The sequence below is a fragment of the Rhinolophus sinicus genome, linkage group LG02 (assembly GCF_036562045.2).
Source record: "Rhinolophus sinicus isolate RSC01 linkage group LG02, ASM3656204v1, whole genome shotgun sequence".
Classification (NCBI taxonomy): domain Eukaryota; kingdom Metazoa; phylum Chordata; class Mammalia; order Chiroptera; family Rhinolophidae; genus Rhinolophus; species Rhinolophus sinicus.
The window spans coordinates 200,687,452-200,710,886 of NC_133752.1; the positions used below are offsets into that span (position 1 = coordinate 200,687,452).

The following is a 23,435-nucleotide window of genomic DNA, read 5'->3' on the forward strand; positions in this document are numbered from 1 at the left end:
TCTCGAATGCTGAATGGGCCTCCTGCTCATGAATAATTCTGAAGCATCATGCATTCATCAGTCATTTGGAAAATACTGGTTCACTGAGTTATATAGATCTTCTAAATTTTGACACGTTTTATTATATATCAAAAAATTACACTTGTTAATATCACCAACAATCTCATCAGAAAACGATTTAAATATTGGGAAACTTGAAGCTCATGCTGATGAACACAGGTTTTCCAAAATTCTAATTTTTGCTTCAAAGCTCAAATGTTATCATTGGCAACAAATACGATTTGTTGTTTTCCTTGAGTGACATGCTCACTCTTTTTCATTTTTGAGACAGTTTCTGCCAAATACCCAAGTCAGAATAACCAGAGTTTGTCAGTTTTCTTTAAAGTAAAAATAGTGTTTCTTGAAAAAAGTGACTAGTGCAGCTGCCAACTTAAACAATTGTGTAATGAGTTGTGACAGCCATTGTACTTAAGCATCCAGTGCTTTGTTTCAGCACCCTGAATATTAAGAATTAAGTGTCAAGACAACACAATGACTTTAATTGCTTCATCAAGGAAATTCTTAAGTGAAACTGCCCCACCCCCACCCCCACCCCCAGCATCTGGCAATGAAGAGTTTGATGACTGCCGCCATTTGGGGCCACAGCCTCTGTCAGTATGAAGCAGCCAGCAGTTGTGCACACCATGCCTTTTGCACCGTCCCTGCACAGCGGAAGGAAAATGGCACGTTAGTGTTACACGAGTAATTTCCACCTTGACCTCTGGAGACTGCAGCGTCCGCCGACCGTTTTGAGAATCACTGCTATAGCATACCCTGTAGGATCATAGGACGTGCACATTTTCAGTTTTATGAAATATTGCCCGATTTCTCTCCAAACTCAATTTGTACTCTAGCAATTCGGATACTATTTGACCACAATCCCTAAAACCAAGAATAACAGACTTTTAAGCAAAAGGGGAATATTCGTGAGGCTGTGTATGTTTGAACAAGGGCGACCCCTGGTGGTGCGCAGTGAGCCACTGTGCAGCCTGAGGCAGGGGACACGAGGTACGTTTATTTGTCTCCTGTTGGAGTTTAGGGGAGCAGCCCTGGCTAGAATGGAGGCTATGCTACGTGGAGTCCTCAAGGACCCGGAGTATCCTTCATCTTGTTCTGCCTTTAGGCCCTGCATTCCCAAGGCTACTTCATGATGGCTGCTCCAATAAGCATGTCCGGTTTTTAGCCAGCGGGGAGGGATAAGGATGGGCTGGATACGAAGATGGAATGTCTTGTGCTCGCAGTCTCTTAAGGGAGAGTGTACCTGGCAGCTGCCACATGCCAATAGCTGCACGGGAGACTGCAGAATGTATTTATGTTAGAGGGCTAAACGGATGAGTGAAAGTCGGGGACTCAAATTATGGGGGATGGGAGAACAAATATTGGGAGAGTGCTAGCAGCGTCTGCCAAGTCCACTCCTCTGACAATCCCTATCTCCACGCACTCTTTTTCCTCTCTGTGGAGCACGCTCACCTTATCCTTAAGGGAGACCATTTGTAAAAGCTCCCTGCAGCTCAAAGTCTAGGTCCTCTGAGTTCTATGCAGTTTGTTCCAGAAGGTCCGTGTGTAGATCCTTGTGGGCCAGTGATTTAATAACGAAAAGATAATGTTACTTGTCCTGCCAACATAATGTAGAATAGTTTTTAAATCCAGTGATTTATAGATGGGAAAATATTCCCCCCTTTCTTCCACCTCCTCCCTCCACCACTCCTGTTCAAGCTGCTGTTTCTCAGTCTAGTTGTGTAGGACACAGCTCCCTGGCCCATGCTGGTGTTATGAGCCTTGCGCTTCCCCCTCCCCCTGCCCATGGAGGCAGTTGGTCGTCAGTCAGTCAGTCAGTCGGCAGCTCACAGCGGCTCACGCTGGCCACTGGCCGCTCATGGCAGCACACAGCGGCCTGTAGCAGCTCATGCCGACCTCCCGCTGCTCACAGCAGCCCAGCTCCAGGGAAGCCGTTGTTCACAATCTTAGCTGTAGAGGGCGCAGCTCAGTGGCCCATGTGGGAATCGAACCGGTGACTTCGGCGTTAGGAGCATGGCGCTCCAACCACCTGAGCCAACCTAGATGGGAAAATATTTTATGTGTCCCAAACATACAATGAGAAAGTAAGAACAGGATAAACACCAAGAAGAAACATGGGGCACACATAACAGTCTCTTGTCTGTGGCAATCTCCCAATCCTATTGAGATGCACAGTGAAGACCCCTTCCCTGGCGGGACATAAAGTTCCTTGTTTTGACAGCTCCGGCTCTGTCCTCTGGGATGTTTTGTCTGTCATGTTTGGTGTCCTCACTGAGAAGGGCACTGCAGAGCATACCCTTCCTGGAGGATTCAGTGCTTCCTGGCTTCTGTAGGGATTAATTTTAGGAATCGAATAGTCACGGGCTTTGGCAAACTACAATTGTAGTTTCTTTGGCGACACAGCTTTTTCCAAAATTTTCACAATTACTAATTCTAGATTCACAACATGAGTTGGGAAGTGTTCCCTCCTATTTTCTAAAAGGGTTTGTGGAGAATTGGTATTATTTCTTCCTTAAATGTTTGTTAGAATTCACCAGTAAAGCAATCTGGGTCTGGAATTTTCTTTGTGGGAAGGTTTTTAACTTGGGAATTCTTGCTATTTGTTTTATATTTGTCCCATCTTTACCTTTGTTCCATTTCCCCTCTTTCTGCTTTCTTTTGTATTAATCAAATATGTTTTAGTATTTCATTTTATCTCCATTCTTATCTAATTAGCTATGTCTCTTTGTGATTTTAAAGTGTTTTCTCTAGGGTTTATAGTATGACTTTTTAGCAAATAATATACTGTCTCACATGTAAGAACCTTACAACTGTATATTTCCATTTATCCTTCCCACCCTTTGTGCCGTTGTTATGTTTTACTTACACATGTTTTAAACTGTATAATACATTGCTGATTTTTTAAATGTATACAGCCATTATATTGTAAAGAAATTCAAACATGAGTGAAAGTCTTTTAGGGTTACCCTCAGGCCTCTTCATCCCTTTGTGTAGACCCCGGTTGGCTTCAGGTGTGTTCTTTCATTCTGAAGAACTTACTTTAATGTTCCTTGTTCTGCAATATCGTACTGAAAAATGATCTCAGATTTTGTTTGTCTGAAACTGTATTTATTTCACTTTGACATTTTTACCGCATATGGAATACTAGGGTGACATTTTTTCCATTCAGCAGGTTAGGGATGCCATTCCATTTATTATGGTTTGCATTGTTTCTAAGGAAAAATCAGCAAAAAATTCTTATCTTTGTTTCCTGATTTGTATGTCTTTTCCCCCCTGGCTGTTCTTAATATTTTTGTTATGACTAATTTCAGCACTATTATGTGCTTTGAAGTGGTTTATTTTGTGTTTATCCTGCTTGGGACTTGTTGAGTATTTTGGACCTGTGGATTTATAGTTTTCAAAAAATTTGGAAAAATTTCTGCCATAATTTCTGGAAATACTTTTTTTGCTGACCCTTTGTGTCTCTAGTTACACAGTTTTTAGACTGCTTGATATTGTTTGCAAAGATCAATGAGGCTTTGTAAATTTTTTTCAGTCCTTTTTCCCCTCTCTATTTCAATTTTGATAGTTTCTATTACTCTGTTTTCATGTTTACCGATCTTTTCTTCCTTGGTGTTTAATCTACTGTTAATCCCATCTGGTAAATTTTTCATTGCATCTACTGCATTTTTCATGTCTCAAAGTTCCATTTGGGTCTTCATTGTTATGTCTTCCATTTCTTGCTCACTATGTTCATGTTTTCTTTAAATCCACGAGTATATTTATAATAGCTGTTCTAAAGTCCATGTCTGTTAATTCCATCATTTCTGTCTTGTCTGAGTCTATTTTGACTGGTTTTCTTCCCTCCAGGTTGTTCCTGCTTCATTGCAGTTCTAGTATTTATTGTTATTAATTATGATTATTAGTAGATGCAGGACATGAATGCCTGGGTTTTGTTATTCTCCTGTAAAGAGCATTGAAGTTGGTTTTGGCAGTCAGTTAAGTTTCTTGTGGGTCATCTTGATTCTTTTGAGGATTTAAAACTTTGTTAGCGTCGGTCTAAAGCGACTTTTACTCTGGGGCGAGTTTAGCCCCACTGAATGTGCCAGCTGTTCCACATGGTCCCACCACTTAGCTATTGGATCTCGAATGTCTCCCAGTCCTACACAAGCTCTGGGAATTTCCAGCTTACAGTTCCCCAATAGTTTTTCTTTATCCAGCCTTATAGAATTGTATTCCACACAAACACAACTTAGTGTTTACCAAAACTAGGGGGATCCTATTGTAGATTTCTGAAATTCTTTCTTTGAATAGATACCTTCTCTCCAGTACCTATTTAAAAAATAGTATCCTGTTTTTGTTTGTTTTAATTTTATTGGGGAATATTGGGGAACAGTGTGTCTCTCCAGGGCCCATCAACTCCAAGTCATTGTCCTTCAGTCTAGTTGTGAAGGGCGCAGCTCAGCTCAAGTCCAGTCACTGTTTTCAACTTTTAGTTGCAGGGGGTGCAGCCCACCATCCCATGTGGGAATGGAACCGGCAACCCTGTTGTTCATAGATCATGCTCTAACCAACTGAGCTATCCAGACACCCCTCCAGTATTCTTATCTGAAAGTTCCAAATACCTGGGCCTCCCCCAACTCTGACTTCTGTCTTCTAAGACTTCCACACTCTGAGTGGACTGCCGTCCCTGTACTGCAGTCTGGAAATGGCCCCGCATGGAAAACCAGGATGATTAGAGGCTTTGTGTCATTTGTTTCTCTCAGGGACCACAGCCCTGTGCTGTCCTTTGTCCAGCATCTGAAAATACTTGCTGCCTTTATTTTGTCCAGTTTTCTGTTCCCCCGCCTTTTGGAGGTAGGCAAAGTCCTGTAGTTGTTACTCCATAATGACTAGAAGCCATTTTAAGAACTCGTAATTGTTGAACGTATAAAATTCACATCTATGACGATGATCATGCAATTTTTGTTTCCTAGTCCATGAATGTGTTGGATTATCTTTGAAAGTGAAAGTGGGAGGTTGAGACATCCTTGGATTTCTGTGTTGAACTCCATGTGATCAGAATGCATTTACAAAAATAAACTGTTGAATTTCATTAGCTAATATTTTGTTGAACATTTGTGTACGTGCTTATAAGGGAAATTGACACATAATTCATTACTTGCCTTGCGCTAGTCTTATGTTGTAGCTTCATATAATGAATGGCGATGTGATATAACAAACTGATTTCTACATAGAACCTCCTGCTGAAAACAGTTAAAATCCAGGATAAACTGTTTTCTAAAAAAGCGTTTTCTAAAATCATTGATGATCTAGTAAGAAAATAAAGAACTAAATAAGATAGGAACCCAGAGGGGCTAATGGAGCATTGCATGTGCTTATGATCAGAGGCATTTGGTGAACTGAGAGTACTTGGACTTAGGGTTTTATAGCCTATGCTGGGTTGAATGGTATCCCCCCCCCCCCACAATTCATAGCCACCCAGAACCTCAGGATGTGACCTTATTTAGAAATAAGGTATTTGCAGATGAAATTAGTTCAGATTAGGCCGTAAAAGTGGATCCAATCCAATGACTGTTATCCTTATAAGAAGAGGGAAACTTGGATACAGACCCAGAAGCATAAGGAAGAAGGTCATGTGACAATGGAGGCAGAAATTGTAGTGATGCCTCGATAAGCCAAGGACAGCTAGCAACCACTAAAAGCTAGGAAGAGGCAGGAGTGTGTCTCTCCTGGAGCCTTTGGGGAGATCGTGGCCCTGCCGAGACCTTGATTTTGGGCTTCTAGGTTCCAAAACTGTGAGAGAATAAAATCCTGTTGTCTTAAGCCACCAAGTTAGTGGTACTTTTTAATGGAAGCCCTAGGAAATGAATAGGTGGCCTTTGAGATGTAGAGAACAGAGACAAGTCACAGAGCCTGCTCCAAGAGGACAGTCTAGTGAGAGACCAATGCTCTACAAAGCTTGGACTTAAAAGGGGCAAATGCTCAGTATAAAGGTGAATTAGAGACGTACTCTGTCATTTAGGGACTAAAAGAAAATTGACTTTCAAATTTGGGGGCAAAGTGACAAGTTTGTGTGTGTGTAAAAGAGAGGTTGAAAATTTAGAACAAGAAGCTGGCCCTCACATGGGTTGGCTGCTCAGATGGTCCAAGAAACCTTCAAGGAGACATTGAATATAGAGTGATCTCAGGTTCATAATGTGACCATTACCATGTGACCAGTTGAAGCAAACACAAGTTCTTTCTGAAGGTACCCACCTTCGTCCTAGGCCTCAGAGTTTCCCATAAATATAAGTCTGAGATTAACAAGCATCTCTAAGTTTTAAAAAAGTAATTAAGCAGCAAGATAATGAGGAAACGAGAGCAAGCCAGCAGTAACCACAGAGCACATCTTAGATAGTGGAATTATGAAGCATTATAAAATGCCTACGTCCGATAGAATTAAAGTAGTCAAAGCAAGGTTGAAAATATGTGCAGAAACTAAGAATTTACAAATAATCAAGGGCGGCCGGTTAGCTCAATTGGTTAGAGTGCAATGCTCGTAACGCCAGGGTTGCTGGTTCCATCCCTACATGGGCCACTGTGAGCTGCGCCCTCTACAACTAGATTGAAACAACTACTTGACTTAGAGCTGATGGGTCCTGGAAAAACACACTTAAATAAGTTTAAAGAATAATCAAGCAGTTTGAAAAGTTCCCAATGGAAGTCTAAAGTGGAAGTTTTAATTTAGTTGAATTTTAATTTCACTTAACTTTAAAACTCAGTATACAGCCCTAACAACAGATTATAAACAACTGAAAAGAGAATTAGTGAACTAAAAAAGAAATATGAATAAATTATCCTAAAGATTGCCTGGAAAGACATAGGGATGGAGAACATGAAAGAGAAGTTGAGCGATATGGAGGCTAGAACAAGCAGGTCCACTGTGATGCAAATTGGAGAACCAGAAGGCAACCAGATGGAACAGAGCAGAGGCAACCTTTGAAGAGATCATCATTGTGAAATTTCTAAACTGCTGAAAGAGACACCTGTACAGTTGAGAAGCTCAGTGAGCTTCAGGCAGAAAAATAAACCCACACCTAGATACACTGCACTGGAATGCCAGAACACCAAAGACAAAAGAAAGAAGTTCTAAATGCAGCTGGAGAGTACAGGGCAGTGATCTTCAAGAGAGCAGAGACTGAAGGTGACTTCTCATAGCAACGGGCAGCTCAGAGAAAGGCAGTGGAATGATGCCTTTGAGATGGTGGGAACAACTATCTATATTCAATAAAAGTATCTTTCAGGAGTCAGGGGAAAATAAAGACATTTTTAGACAAATTGGGAGTTTAGCACCCACAGCTCTCAATAAAGAAAAATTTAAAGAATTTCAGGCAAAAGGAAAGTGGAAGGTCTGAGATGCAAGAAATAATGAAGAACACAGAGGTGAGCATTTAGGTAAATCTGAGTAAACATTGGCTGTTTAAAGCGAACAATAACAATTCCTTGTTGGTCTTTAAAAGAAAAAATTAAATACATAGTAACAGAATTTAAGTTGGGACTGGAGTAAATAGAGTTAAACTCCTCTAGGGTCCTGTATTTTTCAGGAAGAGCACTGGGATAGTGATTAACTTTAGGATTTGTTAAGTGTAACGTGGGTGTCATAATTAAGAGGGTGCCTGAGATTGTATTCTTTCAGAAGTCGTGGCTGAGACAAGGATTCAAGTGCAAGTAATTTATTTGGAGGTGCAGGAAATACAGGTGGGCAGGTGAGAAAGTGAGGCAGGGAAGGGAAGATGTGCCATCTTGCCAGCTGTCTGATCATTATTATCTAACCTGTCATCTATGTAACAAGATTGTACCAGGACTCAGATGTTAGGTCCAGGGGACATAGCTTGATAAAGGTAGTTCTGTTGACCGAATAAGGTAATTATACTAGAATTCCAGGGCAACAAGAGTGTGGTGTAAGAGTCCTGGTAAACCTGTCCTTGGGGCCTTCCACATCATACCAGAACCTCTCCCTGGTCAGGCAGAGCACCACAGCCACCAACTTCAGCTCATTCTGGGAGGGACTAGGGGAACTTGAGAAGCCATTCTCGCCAAACATTCCCCAGCCTGGTATTTCCTGGAATGCTTTGCTGGGGTGTTCCTTTTGCACTTGTCACAGTAAACAGAAAAGTCTCTAGGATTCATATGTCAGAGGGCTAATTTTTGTCAAGTCCCCAGTGCAGTCCTATTTGGGACTATGACACTGGTCCAGTGCAGACTTTTGTGAAAATGTCCATTTTGTTCTGTATTCAATTACTGTCTTTGCATGTATACTTTATATGAAGGAGTCTTCTAAGACATTTAGGTCTCAGACATTGTTACAAATTCCTAATAGTAACAATCCCTTTAAAAAACTTCAACTCCGATTCATTGTTGTAATAGTTCTCCTCATTGGTAGAAGTCTGTTTTCTGAAAGGTATAACTATTTGTGAGATTGCTTTCTTAAACCAGAAGGACTTTTTAGAAATTATCCTTTCTTTTAACGCATAAAAGCATAAACCCCATGACTTTGGATTCCTTATACGAACAGAGATGAGGATATACTATTTATTTTAATACTAGATTATGCTCATTTGCTGATGGAAATGATACAGAAGAGAAGTTGCTGGTGCCAGAGAGAGTGTTGGTCTCAAGAGAGGGACTTGAATGGACAATAAAAAAGTGAGGGGATCAATGGAATGGAGATCTGTGGTGGCTTTATAACATGGACCCCAAATTCTCTGACACACCTCCCATTGGGAGGTGACGTGTAACCTCTCTCTTGAATCTGGATGGGCATGTGACGGCTTTGACCATAGGTATGGCAGAAGTGATGTCATATGACTTCCAAGGCTAGATCAGAAAGACCATGCACCTCCCAGCTGGCCCTCCTGCAACACTCACTCTGGGGGAAGCCAGCCATCATGTAGGAAGCCAGACTACCCTGAGACCACCATGCTGGAGAGGCCAGGTGTTGGTGCTGCTCGACAGCCCCAGTGGATTTCCCACTCAACATTATCAACTGCCAACCTTGTGAGTGAGCCGTTTTGGATATCCAGCACAGCTGACCTCTGGCTGCAGCCAAACCCCAGGTGAAACCCCAGACAAGAACTTTCCGTGGGAGTCCTTCCTGAATGTATGGCCCCAAAACTGTAAGCAGAGTAAAATATTTGTTTTACTTGACTAAATTTGGCAGTAATTAGCTACACAGCAATAGTAACAAGAACAAGTTTCTTATGGAGTCAAAGAATTGTGGGTATCATGGTAACAGAGTAAGAAAACAAGAAAAATAAGAGGCGCTGATCAGAGAATTGGATGCTTCAAATCAAGATTCAGGAGGTGTGAAGTGGTTATGACAGCTTTCCCAACGAGATACAGCTCTTAAGCTTTTCATTTTCATTATATAGTTCTGTTCAGTTTTAGCTATTGGCATTTTTATTTTGTGTGTGTGATTTCTATGCTGTATGAGTGGAATAAAAGACAGATAGTTTGCATTTATTTATTTTCTAATCCATGAGAAAATTGTCAGAAAATGTCCTCTGACTTCTTAGGATTGGTCTGTGGTCAGGATTGCTGAAACTCTGTTGCTATTCCAATTTTCCCATATAGGTCCAGTCAGTTTTGTGTTTTGTGCTAACTGTCCATACCATTAGTGGACCATAGCACAAACCAAAGTATTAAAATGGTAGTTAAAACATCTTGACTTCTCATTTAAGTGAAGGAAGCCGAGTCAGGAAGGACACTGGCCATGGGTGGTCAGGAAGGCAGGAGGGAAACCAGAGTACGTGGGCCCACAAGCTGGGGGAAGGAAGGACGTCTCCCTGTGGACCATACATCCTTTATCCATAGAAGGATATGTGAGGTTCACATGAGGTAGCACATGTAACTTTGATGAAATGTGCAAGATGTAAGGAGCATAGACCCTTTCAAGAAAGAGAGTTTGCCTTTTTATCAATGTGTCCCTGAGCTGGAAGGAGCAGAGTGCTGAGGGGTTGGGAGGAGGTGGGTCCCAGTGCAAGGATCAGGGGGAGGAGGGACATTGAACGATCATGAATGAGAGGCAGGGCCCGTGCCTTGACTTTTCGCATGCCATTCCATAGGATCCTCATAGCATCAGTGCACAGATGAAGAAACTGAGGTCCACAGGATTGGATAACTTGCCCCTGTTCAAAAAACTGATGGGAAGATGAAGATTGGTACAAGAGTTGCTCAGACCCTAAGACTGGTGACCTAGCTGTGCTTTGGGACAGATGAAAGACTTCACAGATAAAACGGGAGGTGGAAGCCCCCACTTTATGGCCTTTATATTCCTGGAATCTGGGGGCAAATCATCTGATAAGGAAGGAAGGGAAAAGCCTTCAGGAGGGTTCTGGAGCGACTGATCTGAGATGGGATTTAGGAATATAAGGCTTCAAGGTTGGTGCAGATCCAGGGGGAGAAAAATCTTGAGACTCTTTATGGGAGAGGTCACTAGAGTTGAGAGTCAAAGACCATTGGCTGATCAGAAGTTAAGGAACTGACTGACAAGGGTGTTGGATGTATGTGGATGTCCACATTAACCGGTTTGATGACAAGATTCAGGATCAAAAGAAAATCTGGGAAGTTGGGGCCAAATTCGGAATTCTGGGAAGAGATCTGGAGTTTTGTGGGGGATAGACAGGGGGTGGTTAATATGTCCAGACTCCACGAATCTCAGGAATTGGGAATATTCTTTGTGCTCCTCCTATTGACAAGAACTTAGTGCCCTAGACCTGGAAGAACCCTTAAGTCCTCCCATTCATTCATTTATTCACATATTTTCTGAGCACCTACTTTGTGCCAGGCTCTGTGGTTGGAGCTTGGAGGTTCAAAATGGATAAGTTAGTGTCTCTGCTCTTCTGCAGCTCTCACTCATTAGGGAGGGAAACATAAACTAATAAATGCCATTTGTAGGAAAACATTGTAATTGAGATAAAATGTAGATTGTGTTTGGGGCACAAAACATGGCATGATCTGCCCTTGGCCATAGGCCTTCTCTCTGACTGGAATGATCGCCACCCAAAGAGTATGCTGCTCTTTCCAGCGTGCATGAGCTCCTCAGCCCTGTAGTTTCCAGACATTTATCACTCAAGTGTCTCCTCTGTCCCTCAGAAATGATTTTCCACAGAAATAATTTACAAAGAAATGTCAGGGCACATAAATTCCATCAAATGAAAAAAGGATAATTTCATTGCATTCTTGTTGAAACTCCAGCCTCCTGCTTTCTTCAAATCTCCATAGTCTCTCTAACCTGCCCCTCCAACCTTTATCAATTGTGCTCATAGCTGAGACCTGTCCTTCCCTGCCTCCAAAGGCAGCTGACTCTGACAGAATCTGACTCTTGAGCCCAATATCAGCCACACAGTTCATACCCTAAACAGAGCCAGTCACATAGTTGGAGCTTGAGAAAGTTTTCCCAATTAATTGAACACAGCCTCAGGGTTAGGACGTCACCCCGTGCCTATCAGTACCTCTCTCTGGCCTGCGTAGTCTGTACTGTGTGCTGAAAGTTCAGTTTTAGCCCCACTCGGGATCCTTTTTATGGCCCACTCCATATCCAGCCCTGGTCAGCACCTTTTGTGGGACAGTTCCCCCAGCCCCGCTCAGCACCCTAAGGCGGACAGCTCCCCCAACCCTATTCAGCACCCCAAGGCGGACAGCTCCCCCAGGCACATTCAGCACCCTAAGGCGGACAGCTCCCCCAGGCCCATTCAGCACCCTAAGGCGGACAGCTCCCCCAAACCCAGTCAGCACCCAAAGGAGGAGAGCTCCCCCAGCCCCGCTCAGCACCCTCAGGCGGACAGCTCCCCCAGCCCCTTTCCACTCACTGCCTAGACTCGACCTGTCACTTGGAAACGAGGCTTGAGACCCTAAGTCTTCTGATTCCTTGAGACGTCAGTGCAGCTCCTGGGGCCGCACCCAACCCTCCACGAGCCCCTCCCCCAAAAAACCCCAGTTAACCAGAGGTGTGAGAACCCAGACCGCTGCCTTCTTCCCACTTCCCCACCGCAGGTTCCTCACTTAAAGCTGTCACTCTCATCTGTCCTCACCCGCAGACCCTCTTGGACACGAACCTGATCCCCCACCCCCGCCAATCCGCTTCTCACCAAACCACGCACCCGATCTTTCCCCAACCAGAGCCTCTCAGTCAAACCATCTTCTCTCCTCCAACCAGCTTCCCCGCATGCCCCCTCCTTTCCCTGTCCCCTCCCTTGTCTCCTCCCTCACGGATCCTCCTCCCCTCCTCCCCTCCCCCTGCGGCGTCCCGCTCGCTGCCGCGGTGTCCTGCAGGGTGTCGAGGTGTGTCGGCGGGCGGGGTGTCGCAGGGCGTGTCACGAGGTGAACTGGGGAGGGCGGAGGACCGAGGGGGGAGCGACGACGGACGCGGGGCCGAGGCTCTGCCCCTCCCCCGCCGAGCCGGCGGCCTCTCCCCGGAGAAGATGGCGGACCGCGCGGAGATGTTTTCTCTCTCCACCTTCCACTCGCTGTCGCCGCCGGGCTGCAGGTACGCATTGGGCGCTCCGGGCCCTGGCAGGCCCTTCCGTTCCTGCAGTCCCCAATCTGACCAGTCTCCAGACTCCTCCAACCCGCCTTGCCGCCCCACCCCCATCGCCTTTGGGGACCCAAGCCCCAGGCCTCTCTCTGGTCCAGAGGCCTCTGACTCCTGCTCCCCACCCCCACCCCTCTGTTCAGGGTCTCTCCATTTTTGTCCCCTTATTCTTCTCCATCCCCAGTGACAGCCCCCCGCCCCCATTTCCTGCTGGGATCCAGTGCCGCACCCAGCCTGAGCAAGCTGACCCTTCAAGGGTGGAGGTCCTGGGCCCAGCCTCTGAGGGGCACCCTGCCGGGCAGGACACTGAGCACACCCTCTGTGCTTGGCAGTGTCCTTTTGGCCTTGTTGGGCCTCTCCTCCGTTAGAGGCCTGGCCTGTAGTACTCAGGGAGGGAGAGTTAGAATCAGCCTGGAACCCTGGGGGAAGGGATCGTGGTGGGGACAGGGCTGGACCTCTGGGTGTAGGCCTGCCTTGGGCTGCAGAGGGGAGACAAAGTGGCCAAACTGCTCCCAGAACAGGCTCGACTCCCCCTCCCCCCACTGCTGCAGCTTCAGCTTCCCCTCCCCCCTGCTCTGCTCAGCCTGACTCCCCTGAGACTGACGCTGTGACCCAGAGGGGCCTGGAGGTAGCATGGAGGCATTAGAGGCTGCTTGCTGGCTTTGCCCGAGGAGGACTGGGAGGAGGGTTGAGAGGACAAGTGGCCCCTCTGGTTGTTCAAAGCTCCAATTTTGGGGGGAATCCACCGGAGCACAGAGCTTGGGGTTCACAATGATGGCAGGATGCAGGTCTTGGGTTGGGGGCTATGGAGACCATGGGGCCTAACAGCTGGGTCTCCCTTTGCCCCTCCTCAGGACCAGCTCCCAGACAGGGCATCCAGGGTTGCTGGCTCTCTCAGGAGCCCTGTCCTTGCTCTCTGACCTGGTCTCTTGTCTAGGCCTCCCCAGGACATAAGTCTGGAAGAATTTGATGATGAAGACCTGTCTGAGATCACCGACGACTGTGGCCTGGGCCTCAGCTACGACTCGGACCACTGCGAGAAGGTGGGGAGGGGCTGGGGTGCAGAACCCTCTCACTTAGGGTCTGTTTAGCATTCACTTGGTGTTTTAAGGTGGATCTGAGCTCAACCTTGAAACAAGAAATCCTCTGGTTGCCCCCTCCCCCTTGGCCTCTTGGCCTGAGGCCTTCCTGGACGTCAAACCTCTCTTCCTAACAGGCTGTAGGCCCTCCACTGAGGGCCTTCCCCAGCAGTCCTTGCTTGACCCCCATTAGCAGGCTAGCTTGGGGGAGCAGAGGTATGCCTAGGTTTTGGGTGCCCTCTGTTCTCAGATTACTTCCCAGAAAGATCTAACCCCTTCCAATTGCCATGTCACCTCTTCTCCTTCCCAGCCCTGTCCCCACCTGCATCGCTCTGCCTCAGGTCTCCACCCCTGAAACCGTTTCCACCCCATCTCCTGTTTTCCTTCTCCATCTCTCCATGTTTCTGTTCCCATTCATTCAAGAGCATTTCTGAGCAATTGCCACTTGGCAAGTGCGGGGTGCTCCAGGTGCTTGGGAGGAGAACAAGACAGGTGTGCCCTGTCCTCAGGAGTTATAACCTAGTAGGGGAGAAAGACAGGTAAGAGGCCACGGATGCCTCAGTATCAAGGACTGGATTCCAACCGAGGACACCGGTGCAGTGAGGGGTAAGGGAACACAACTGGGCTGACCAGTAGGGAGACTTTCCAGTGGGAATGACACACGACCTGCCCTTAGGGAGGACAGGACAAGAGCAGGAGCTGGGCAGAGGAGCCAGAGAGGTAGGAGGGAATGAAGGAGAGGACTTGCCCTGAAGGGATTAACTGTGTGGGAGGTGCTGAGGCTGGTTCAAGCTTGGTGAATCTGCTGCCTGCTGTCTCTTGCTTCATGAACTGTTCAATATTTACTGAGCGTCTACCATGGGTAGGTCTTGTTCTCGGGTGGGTACACCAAGGCTCAGTATGGACGGACACGTTACCCTGGCAGAGCTTGCAGCTGGTGAGGGAGACAGACCAAACACTGTCCAGGGGTTGTAATTTGCATTAAACTGAAGGAAAGAGTGCTGGTATCAAATGTGATGGGGTTTAGGGGTAAGATGAGGCTGGCAGCTGGGATGGGACCACTCTGAGAATCTCTGTCACCCAGGCTTAGAAGTCTGGGCTCTTACCAAGAACTGGAGTGATCCTTATGTATCTTAAGCAGATTAAAATAAAACAAAAGACAAACCAAACTGCTCTGCTGGGGAGCAGAGTGACCTGGAGATTTCTCTCCCTTGACTTACAGCTTCCTGCTTTCCCCTTTCCTGACACCTGGGACCCTAAGTCACTGCCACACTCTTGCCCAGCTCTGCCGTGTCCCCCTTCTTGCAGGATGGCCTCTCCCTGGGGCGCTCGGAGCAGCCGCACCCCATCTGCTCCTTCCAGGATGACCTCCAAGAGTTTGAGATGATCGATGACAATGAAGAGGAGGAAGAGGAGGACGAAGAGGAAGATGAGGAGGAAGGGGAAGGGGAGGACGAGGTGGGAGGAGGCCCTGACTCCCAGGCCCCTGCCCTGGAGCCCCTGATCCCCTCCCCCTCCCTGGAGGAGCCCCACAAGCACCGGCCCACCACGCTCCACCTGACAGCACTGGGAGCCCAGGTGAGCACCCAGACTGACCGCAGCCTGGCCCCTGCCCTGAAAGCTGGAGCCCCCTGAGCACAGCTCTGTGGTCCCCACCTTGCAGGACTCCCTGAACAACAATGGAGGCTTTGTCCCAGTGCCTCCAGCCTCTTGGCAGGAGACAGTGCTGTGTTCACCTCACCAGGAGCCCCTCAGAGGTGAGCGGGTGATGGGGGCACAGGGGTCCAGGGAGGGACGGAGGGAGGAAGGAGGGTGGGCTAGCTGACACCCCCCCCCCCCTTGCTCCGTAGAACCACCCGCCCCCTTCCCACTGGCGGGTGCTGGCCCTGGCAGGGGCAGGGCCAGGGAGCAGTCGCCTGTGGGCCCAGGTTGCGACTGCGAAGGGAACCGGCCCACGGGACCCTCAGCGCCTGGTGGGGCCTCGCCCTCCTCCGACCCAGGCATCGAAGCCGACCTGGGGAGCGGCTCCAGTGGGGGCCACGGGGGCCAGTGCAGCAGCCAGGAGCTGTCCTCGCCAGGCTCGGACTCAGAGGACGTGGGAGCCGCGCGCCTGGGACGCATGATTTCGTCCATCTCTGAGACGGAGCTGGAGCTTAGCAGCAGCAGCGGCCGCTCCTCGCACCTCACCAACTCCATCGAGGAGGCCTCGTCTCCGGCCTCGGAGCCGGAGCCCGAGCCCGAGCCCGAGCCCGAGCCCGAGCCCGCGTGCGAGCCCCCGCGCCGTCCCGCCTTCCTGCCCGTGGGCCACGACGACACCAACAGCGAGTACGAGTCTGGCTCCGAGTCGGAGCCGGACCTCAGCGAGGACGCCGACTCGCCCTGGCTGCTCAGCAACCTGGTCAGCCGCATGATCTCTGAGGGCTCGTCGCCCATCCGCTGCCCCGGCCAGTGCCTGTCTCCCTCGCAGCGTCCTCCTGGGGAGCTCACGTCGCCGGCCGGTGGAGGCCCCGATCCCATGGGCCCGGGCGGCGTGGAGCTGGTGGACATGGAGACGCTGTGCGGGCCTCCACCCCCCGTGCCCCCCGCGCCCCGGCCGGGCCCCGCACAGCCCGGGCCCTGCCTCTTCCTCAGCAATCCCACACGCGACACCATCACTCCGCTGTGGGCCGCCCCGGGCCGCACCGCCCGCCCCGGCCGCGCCTGCTCCGCCGCCTGCTCGGAGGAGGACGAAGAGGACGAGGACGACGAGGACGCCGAGGACGAGGCAGGCCCCCCGGGGGGCAGGGGCGCGGGCCCCGCGGCCTCACTGGACGCCTCCCTGGTGTACGACGCGGTCAAGTACACGCTGGTGGTGGACGAGCACACGCAGCTGGAGCTGGTGAGCCTGCGGCGCTGCGCCGGCCTGGGCGACGACAGTGAGGACGACAGTGGTGGCGAGGCCAGCGAGGACGAGGCGGGGGCTGCACTGCTGGGTGGTGGTCAGGGCCTGGAGGGCGCCTCCCCGGACAGCCCCGACCTCACCTTCTCCAAGAAGTTCCTCAACGTCTTTGTCAACAGTACATCTAGGTCCTCCAGTGAGTGGGAGGTGGGAGGAGGGTGGCCCCAGGTCCCATGCAGTCCCCAGAGCGCCCAGGGCAGCCTGAGGGTCCGGGGGTGGCCGGGACTGGGCACTGCCCTCTTATTCCCAGGAAAAGGCTTGGGGCTTTCCCTACGCCCTCCGAGGCTGTGCAGGGGCTGGGCGGCTGCTGCATCTCCCTCCCTAACTTAGAACAACCCACCGCAGCCTGGAGGGGAGAAGACTTAGCCAGGCCTTCCAGTACTTTCCTTCCCCTCTGAATCTGTGACCCTCACCTGTCTCTCAGGCACTGAGTCCTTTGGCCTTTTTTCCTGCCTGGTCAACGGGGAGGAGCGAGAGCAGACCCATCGGGCTGTCTTCAGGTACAGCCTGTCCCTCATTATCAGAGACCCCAGCCTCAGTGTAGATACTATGGGACACTGGGGGACACAGCCTGACAGTCCTGTGCATCCCCTGACCTTCCACCTGTGCCCTGACCTCAGGTTCATCCCTCGCCATCCTGATGAGCTGGAGCTAGACGTGGATGACCCGGTGCTGGTGGAGGCTGAGGGTGACGACCTCTGGTCCCGCGGCTTCAACATGCGCACCGGCGAGCGTGGGGTCTTCCCCGCCTTCTACGCACACGCGGTGCCTGGCCCTGCCAAGGACCTGCTGGGTGAGGCCCCGTGTCCAGGGCCATCCTGCCACCCCAGGCGCTCCCCCCTTGACTCAGCCCCTTATGCCCCCAGGGAGCAAGCGCGGCCCCTGCTGGGTGGAGCGTTTCGACGTGCAGTTCCTGGGCTCCGTGGAGGTGCCCTGTCACCAGGGCAATGGTATCCTGTGTGCAGCCATGCAGAAGGTCAGTCTGGGGGTGAGGGTCCCTGACCTCCACAGGGGCAGCCCCTTGCCCCGACTCAGGGGCCTGGGCAGAGCTTGAAGCCGTCCCCCATCACCTTGGGGACTCTTGGCCTCCACCTTCCCTTTTCTCATAGTCCTCTTGTCTGGAAACCAAGACCAAGTCTCACAGAGCCTTCCCGGGAGTCACCTGCTAGTGGCTCCAGTAGGAAATAGGACAGCCCTGCAGTAGAGATTCCCTGTCTAGCTCACGGGGAGAGGCAGAGAGGAGGTTGGGGTCAGTGGAGGCCGTGGGCCTGGCTGGAGGACCAGAGGAAACAAGGCAGGCTGAGTGCTCAGAGGTGACCGGCAGGTGTGACACTCGAATGGCCAGGCCCCAGCTCACATGTTCCAGAATCAGTGCCAGGAGCCTTCAGACATGACCGGAAATTTCCACCCAAGGAGAGAAAGACCCTGTAGGGCCTGAGACCTGCTCTCCTCTGGCTTTTTCCCCAGATTGCCACTGCCCGGAAACTGACCGTCCACCTGCGTCCTCCTGCCTCCTGTGACCTTGAGATTTCTCTGCGGGGGGTCAAGCTGAGTCTAAGTGGTGGACCCGAGGTGGGGGTGTGGGGGCCAGAGACACAGGGGAGGCTTGGGAGGGTCTGACTCGGGGACGTCCGGCAGGGTTGGCAGGAGTGGCCGGCAGCCTGCCTCTAACCCCCGCCTCTGCTTTAGTTCCAGCACTGCAGCCACTTCTTCCAGATGAAGAATATCTCCTTCTGCGGCTGCCACCCCCGCAACAGCTGGTAAGAGCCTTACCTCCCGGTCCCCACCACCCTGAGGTCCCCTCCAGCCTGAGGTCCCTACCACCCCGGGGTCCTCATCACCCCGAGGTCCCCACTATCCTGAGGGTCCCACCACCCCAAGAGAACCCACCACCCTGAGGGCACCCACCTGCACTCACGTGGTGCCTACTCTGGGCTCAGGAAACACAGATCACACAGGTACCTATCTGGCCTGGGGGCAGACAGGTGCACACCCAGACAAGTCAGTGCTAGAAGTATCTGTAGGGGTCTGGTAGACGTCTGTATAGGACTCCAGTGAGTCCCTGTGAGACCGGGGGTTCTCCTGGGATCCACTATGCACAGCTCGAAAAGCATGTAGGTGACAGGTGGGTGTTCCTCAGGGAGCTGAGCCACGGCTGCAGGTGAGGGCACTTGCATCTCAGGGAGTGGCTGGGATGAGGCTGGAAGGACACTAGGGGTACCTGTGCCCTTCTGACTATGCCAAGGAGCTTCATCCCATTGGCGATGCGGCCGGAGTGTGACAGTCGGGTTGACACGCTGGCTCTGGCCACTGTGCACAGTGGATGATGGATCCAGGTAGTGGCTGAGGTCATCCAGGGGTCGTGTCCTGGACACATTTGGGAGGTGGGACAGGAGGTAGATTGGTGGTAGGAGCTGGCCTGATTGACATGCCATCTGTGTGAAGGACTGGTAGGAACCCACATACCAAGAGGAGCACGGAGTGGAGGACCTGATAGCCTGAAGACGCAGTGTTCAATTGTAGATGTGGTGACATTGAAGTGGTGTCTTTTCCATGGGTCTGGAGTGTGGGAGAGATCTGGAGAGCAGGTGTCAGTTGGGAGCAGGCAGATAACTGCGGCCATGAGGCAAATGGCATAGCCAGGCAAAGCGAGAATGGACAGGCATGAAAGGGGAGGGATAGACCAGCGTTGTGACCAGCAGCTGTGGGGCCTCCAGGCATCCTGCCCAGCCCAACGCCTGCCTGCTGGGTCCTGGTGTCCTGGCAGAAGGAGATAGGAGGAGGTGACCAGAGAGATAGACAAGGCCACCCAGGAGCTCAAAAGGATGCGATGGGGTTACAGGGTGGACATAGGTCCTCAAGGGCACGCAGGACGCAAGACGAGCACAGTACTGCTGAGGCTGGGGCTGGGGACAGGTTGAGGCCCGTGTGTGTCATCTGGACACTCGTGGTTCAGAGAATAAGGAGGGCTCTGTCGGCTGTCTGGGGGCAGTGTCGACCCTCAGGAGGCCAGAGCCCAAGCTGGCTGCTTGTCCAGTGAGGATGGAACTGGTGTGACGGGACCCTGTTCAGATGCTGCTGACGTGTGCAGAGCTGGGGTCGAGTGCCCGGGCACAGCCAGACAACAGGCAGCTCTGGCACCACGAGACCTGGTCTGCATGGTTGCCCTCAGCCCATGTGGACAGTGGACTGGGGATGGCACTGCCAACAGGAGACGAAGAATAGCATTATTTCTCAAGAGGGGGACTGGATGCTACAAGCTCAAGCCTGTAGGCTGGATGGTGACCTGTGAGCAGGATAGTCAGAGTGGTCCCAGACGAAGAGGAGTTGGTGGGGGAGGCACAAGATGCTGCTGTGCTGGCCCAGACCCCCGACCACTTGTCACTCCAGAACAGCCCGCCCCTCACAGGGAGGAGGCACTAATGAAACAGTGCTGGGCAGCCCGTACAGCGTTTCACTGTCAAGTAGGAAGATTGGGAATGTTGGATGAGGTAGGAGGGTGGCCTTTAAGATTGCAGGCTGCCACAGACTGGCTGTGTGTCCTAGGGTAAGTTAACAACCCCCTCTGTACCTTAACTGCCTTGTCTCACCAGCTGTTGTGAGGCTTCTGTGAGTTAATAACATAAGAGGCTGAGGATGGTGCTGGTACTTGGTAAGTGGCACTAAGGGTGGTGATTGTGGAGGTGATTACCTGACTGGGGTGTTGGAGATGAGTCTGACATTCATGGAGAGCACGAGCTGTGCTGGCGATGAGACTGGTTCCCCTGTGGAGGGACCACAAAACCCCAGGCCATTCAACATGGATCACATTGGTCACAGCTGGGGGTCTCGAGTCCCACACTGTGGGACAGTCTGGAGTCACTTTCCTTGATGCCTTGGATGAGGAGAAAGGTTTGTGAAAGGCATACGAGAAGCAGAATCAGGTAGTGACTAGACAAGTGACAGAGCCAAGTTCTTCTGCAGGAAGAGGGTTTCACAGATCGGGGGCTGCAGTCGAGCTCAGGACACGTGGAGCTGGGCAGGCACAGGGTTCCAGCTGACACAAGCAAGGCGTAACAGCTGAGACAGAGGCAGGGGAGAGGCCTCGCTGTGGTCCATGGTCCAGGCACAGGCAGTGGCTCGGGGAAGGAGGTGCTACTGGACAGCCCGTTGTGGACAGTTGAGCAGACCTAGCCCCTCATAGGTGCCTAGCATTATGTTTGGACCAGAGCCAAAAAGGCGCCTTTGAATCTTTAAGTGTGGGACCCACACATCTCCTGTCCCCACCTGTCCCCCAGCCTCTGTCCCTGCGTCTGCTCCAGATCACGGGGCTGAGGCGTGGGCCGCGACCCTGACACCCTGTGCCCGACTCCCTTGCAGCTATTTCGGCTTCATCACTAAACATCCCCTGCTCAGCCGCTTTGCCTGCCACGTCTTTGTGTCCCAAGAGTCCATGCGGCCCGTGGCCCAGAGTGTGGGGTGAGTGGGGGCCGAGGGATTAAGGTGGGGTGGCTGGCTGGGAGGGGTGCAGCTGCAGGCAGGGCCGTGGGTGAGCGGGGCTGGGAAAACAGCCTTGACGTGAGGTTGGGGCACTGGGGACAGGAGTGGGGAGGAGAGCTTGGGCAGAAGCCAGAGGGCAGGTAGGTGAGCAGCAAGATGGTGGCTGGAAAGTTGAGGCAGGAACTGGGGGGACATACTGGGGGTGGAAATGCTGCAGACACGTTGTGCAGGTGAGGGATTGGGGTAAGAGTGAGGCCTTGAGGCCAGAGAGTAAGGAAAAGGACAGCTGGGGGCTGCCATCTGGGGGTGCTGGGCAGGTTGGGTGGGTGGGAGGGAGGGACGAGGACCCGGACGATGCAGCACTCTGAGTGCTGGTGGCCGGCTCTCTCCTTCAGCCGCGCCTTCCTGGAGTACTACCAGGAGCACCTGGAGTACGCCTGCCCCACAGAGGACATCTACCTGGAGTAGCAGCCCACCATGCTCCCACTCAGGGTGCAACTGGGGCTGGGGTGTTTCAGGCCACGCGGCTTTGGCAAGGACTGGATTGGGGGCGCGTGGGACCTGCTGTCCAGGGCTCCTCCCTGCTCTGCAGGGGCTGCTTCCCTCTGATCCTTCTCTGTGTCTGCCTGCCCCTCCATGCCTGCAAACTCTGCCCTCTGCTCTTTACTTTGGGGTCAGAGCCGGGAGGGGGTGTGGGGGAAAGCCAGGCTCTAGGTTCCTGGTGACGTCAGGCTCCCAGGTGGCCCCCTCCCGCCCCTCGCCTGTGATTTAAAAGGAATTTTAATTTTTATAGTGAATCTCAAGGGGCCACCCCATCCTTGGCCACAGGGACAGAGAGGGACCCCACAGTGCCCCTCATGGAGCTCAGGGGGGAGCAGCGAGGGGTTCCCCAGAGGGGCCTGTGGACACTAGTAGTCCCTGAAGCTCACCCCAAGCCCCAGACTTTGCTGGAGGAGGGCCCGCCCACGACCCCACACCAGCGTCCGCTTTGCCACTGCAAACTGCCCGCAGTCCAGCACCTGAATAAACTGTCTGCTTGGTGTGAGTGTGTGTGTTTCTGTGGGGACAGATACGCAGCCAGGGGCCCAGGTGCAACCCTGGCAGTGGGCACCAAGACCCCTGTGAGGTATCCGTGGGCAGTTCCACCCTCCAGTGCTCTGTGAAATCATGCCAGGCCCCTGGACTTCTCCCCAAACAGCCTTGATGGGCCAGAGAGAAAGGGCGCTGGTCACGCAAGGTGGCCACACAAGGCGTGTGCCTCCCACCTTCAGAGCCCCGGGCTGGGGAGACGCTTTGAGTACGTGTCACGAGTGTATGTGCACTGGGAGAGGGCACGGGTCCATCTGCTTAGATCGTAAAGTTGGTATTTCAAAAATACATGGAACTCCAGAAGAAAAGAGGTGAGCATTTTCCACTATGCCCCTGGGTGATTGTAGATACTGCCCTTGGACAAAGGGCTTCCTGGCTCCTTGCCCCCCCGTGAACCCCTGCGGTCAGGGGCTGAGGGCAGCGTGGCGGTCAGTGCCCTCCTGAGTGTGGCTGGGGTCCCTCCCCCTGAGCCCAGGACAAGGGCAACAGCAGGATGACAAAGAGGTGGAGGCTATGAAGTGCGGGTGAGAAGAAAATGGACAAGTGCATTACGTACAAGTTGGAAACGTCTGTCTATAAAAATCACATACCCATACTCAAAGTAAGGGCGGCCAACAAACAGAAATATAGTCACAGTCTTAAGGGTCAATAAATGACCCAGCCCTTTAGCACGTGGATGGCACACCGCCAGACTAGTAGCCCAGTGGAAAGCAGCTTGTGAACCATACTCCAGAACATCAAGCAGACGGTCTGAAAGTTTCCAACTGATTTAAGTTGTAAAGAGGCAGAGAGCACCCCAGGACGTGTGTGTTTGAAATGTGCACCCCCTCTGCACCTGGGCTCGGTGCGGGGCCCTCAGACCCCATGGCTGCCCCACTGTGGGGACCTGCCACCCACCTCCCCTCACCGGCTCTGGGGTGGGAATTCCCCAGCCCGCTCTCCCACTGCCCTTGTCCATCTCAGGCTCCTTCCCAGACGTCGGGGACTCCAAGCTCAGCTGAGCTCCAGACCCACCAAGGTTCAGTCCTGGGTCTTCTTGCCTGGGACCTCCCTGTGCCAAGGGCCTGGCGGTCTATCTGATCAGCCGGGGCTGAGCCATGAGCTGTGCCCCAGCTTGCCCGCCAGCTGATCTCCAGGGCACTCGCATGGCCAGTCCCCGGCTGGTGCTTTGTAGAGCTCTGTAAATACAATGGCCGCTTCTTCACAAGATACTGAGGTGCTGGGACCTAAACTGCCAGAT

General features: G+C 51.7%; 1 protein-coding gene and 1 long non-coding RNA gene across 4 annotated transcripts; one reads left to right on the forward strand and one right to left on the reverse strand.

Moving 5' to 3' along the window:
• Positions 1-593: 593 nt before the first annotated feature.
• Positions 594-12,242, reverse strand: LOC109438166 (uncharacterized). The gene is made up of 3 exons (XR_012494226.1): positions 12,180-12,242; positions 1,510-1,609; positions 594-701 (listed from the first exon to the last, which is right to left on the reverse strand). It is a non-coding gene; the product is annotated as an uncharacterized LOC109438166 (long non-coding RNA).
• Positions 12,243-12,325: 83 nt separating this feature from the next.
• MAPK8IP2 (mitogen-activated protein kinase 8 interacting protein 2) lies at positions 12,326-22,151 on the forward strand. Of its 3 annotated transcripts, none has more exons than XM_019717806.2 (12): positions 12,326-12,565; positions 13,548-13,653; positions 14,998-15,267; positions 15,353-15,446; positions 15,690-16,763; positions 17,052-17,127; positions 17,248-17,420; positions 17,494-17,603; positions 18,095-18,199; positions 18,317-18,387; positions 20,987-21,085; positions 21,502-22,151. In XM_019717806.2, exons 1-12 carry the CDS (start codon positions 12,501-12,503, stop codon positions 21,572-21,574), a joined length of 2,316 nt encoding a protein of 771 aa, XP_019573365.2. In that variant the 5' UTR covers positions 12,326-12,500; the 3' UTR covers positions 21,575-22,151. The 3 variants fall into 3 exon arrangements, with proteins under 3 accessions (XP_019573365.2, XP_019573364.2, XP_019573367.2); XM_019717805.2 differs by having other exon boundaries at positions 12,329-12,565; positions 15,540-16,763; XM_019717808.2 differs by having other exon boundaries at positions 12,352-12,565; positions 15,768-16,763.
• The last annotated feature ends 1,284 nt before the right edge of the window (positions 22,152-23,435 follow it).

What these genes read in the sequence shown, in the direction of transcription:
- MAPK8IP2 (XM_019717805.2), top strand. Translation starts at nt 12,501, where the DNA reads ATGGCGGACCGCGCGGAGATGTTTTCTCTCTCCACCTTCCACTCGCTG. An exon ending in ACTCGGACCACTGCGAGAAG is followed by an intron (nt 13,654 to 14,997) that starts GTGGGGAGGGGC and finishes CCCTTCTTGCAG; the next exon opens with GATGGCCTCTCCCTGGGGCG. An exon ending in TGTGTGCAGCCATGCAGAAG is followed by an intron (nt 17,604 to 18,094) that starts GTCAGTCTGGGG and finishes CTTTTTCCCCAG; the next exon opens with ATTGCCACTGCCCGGAAACT.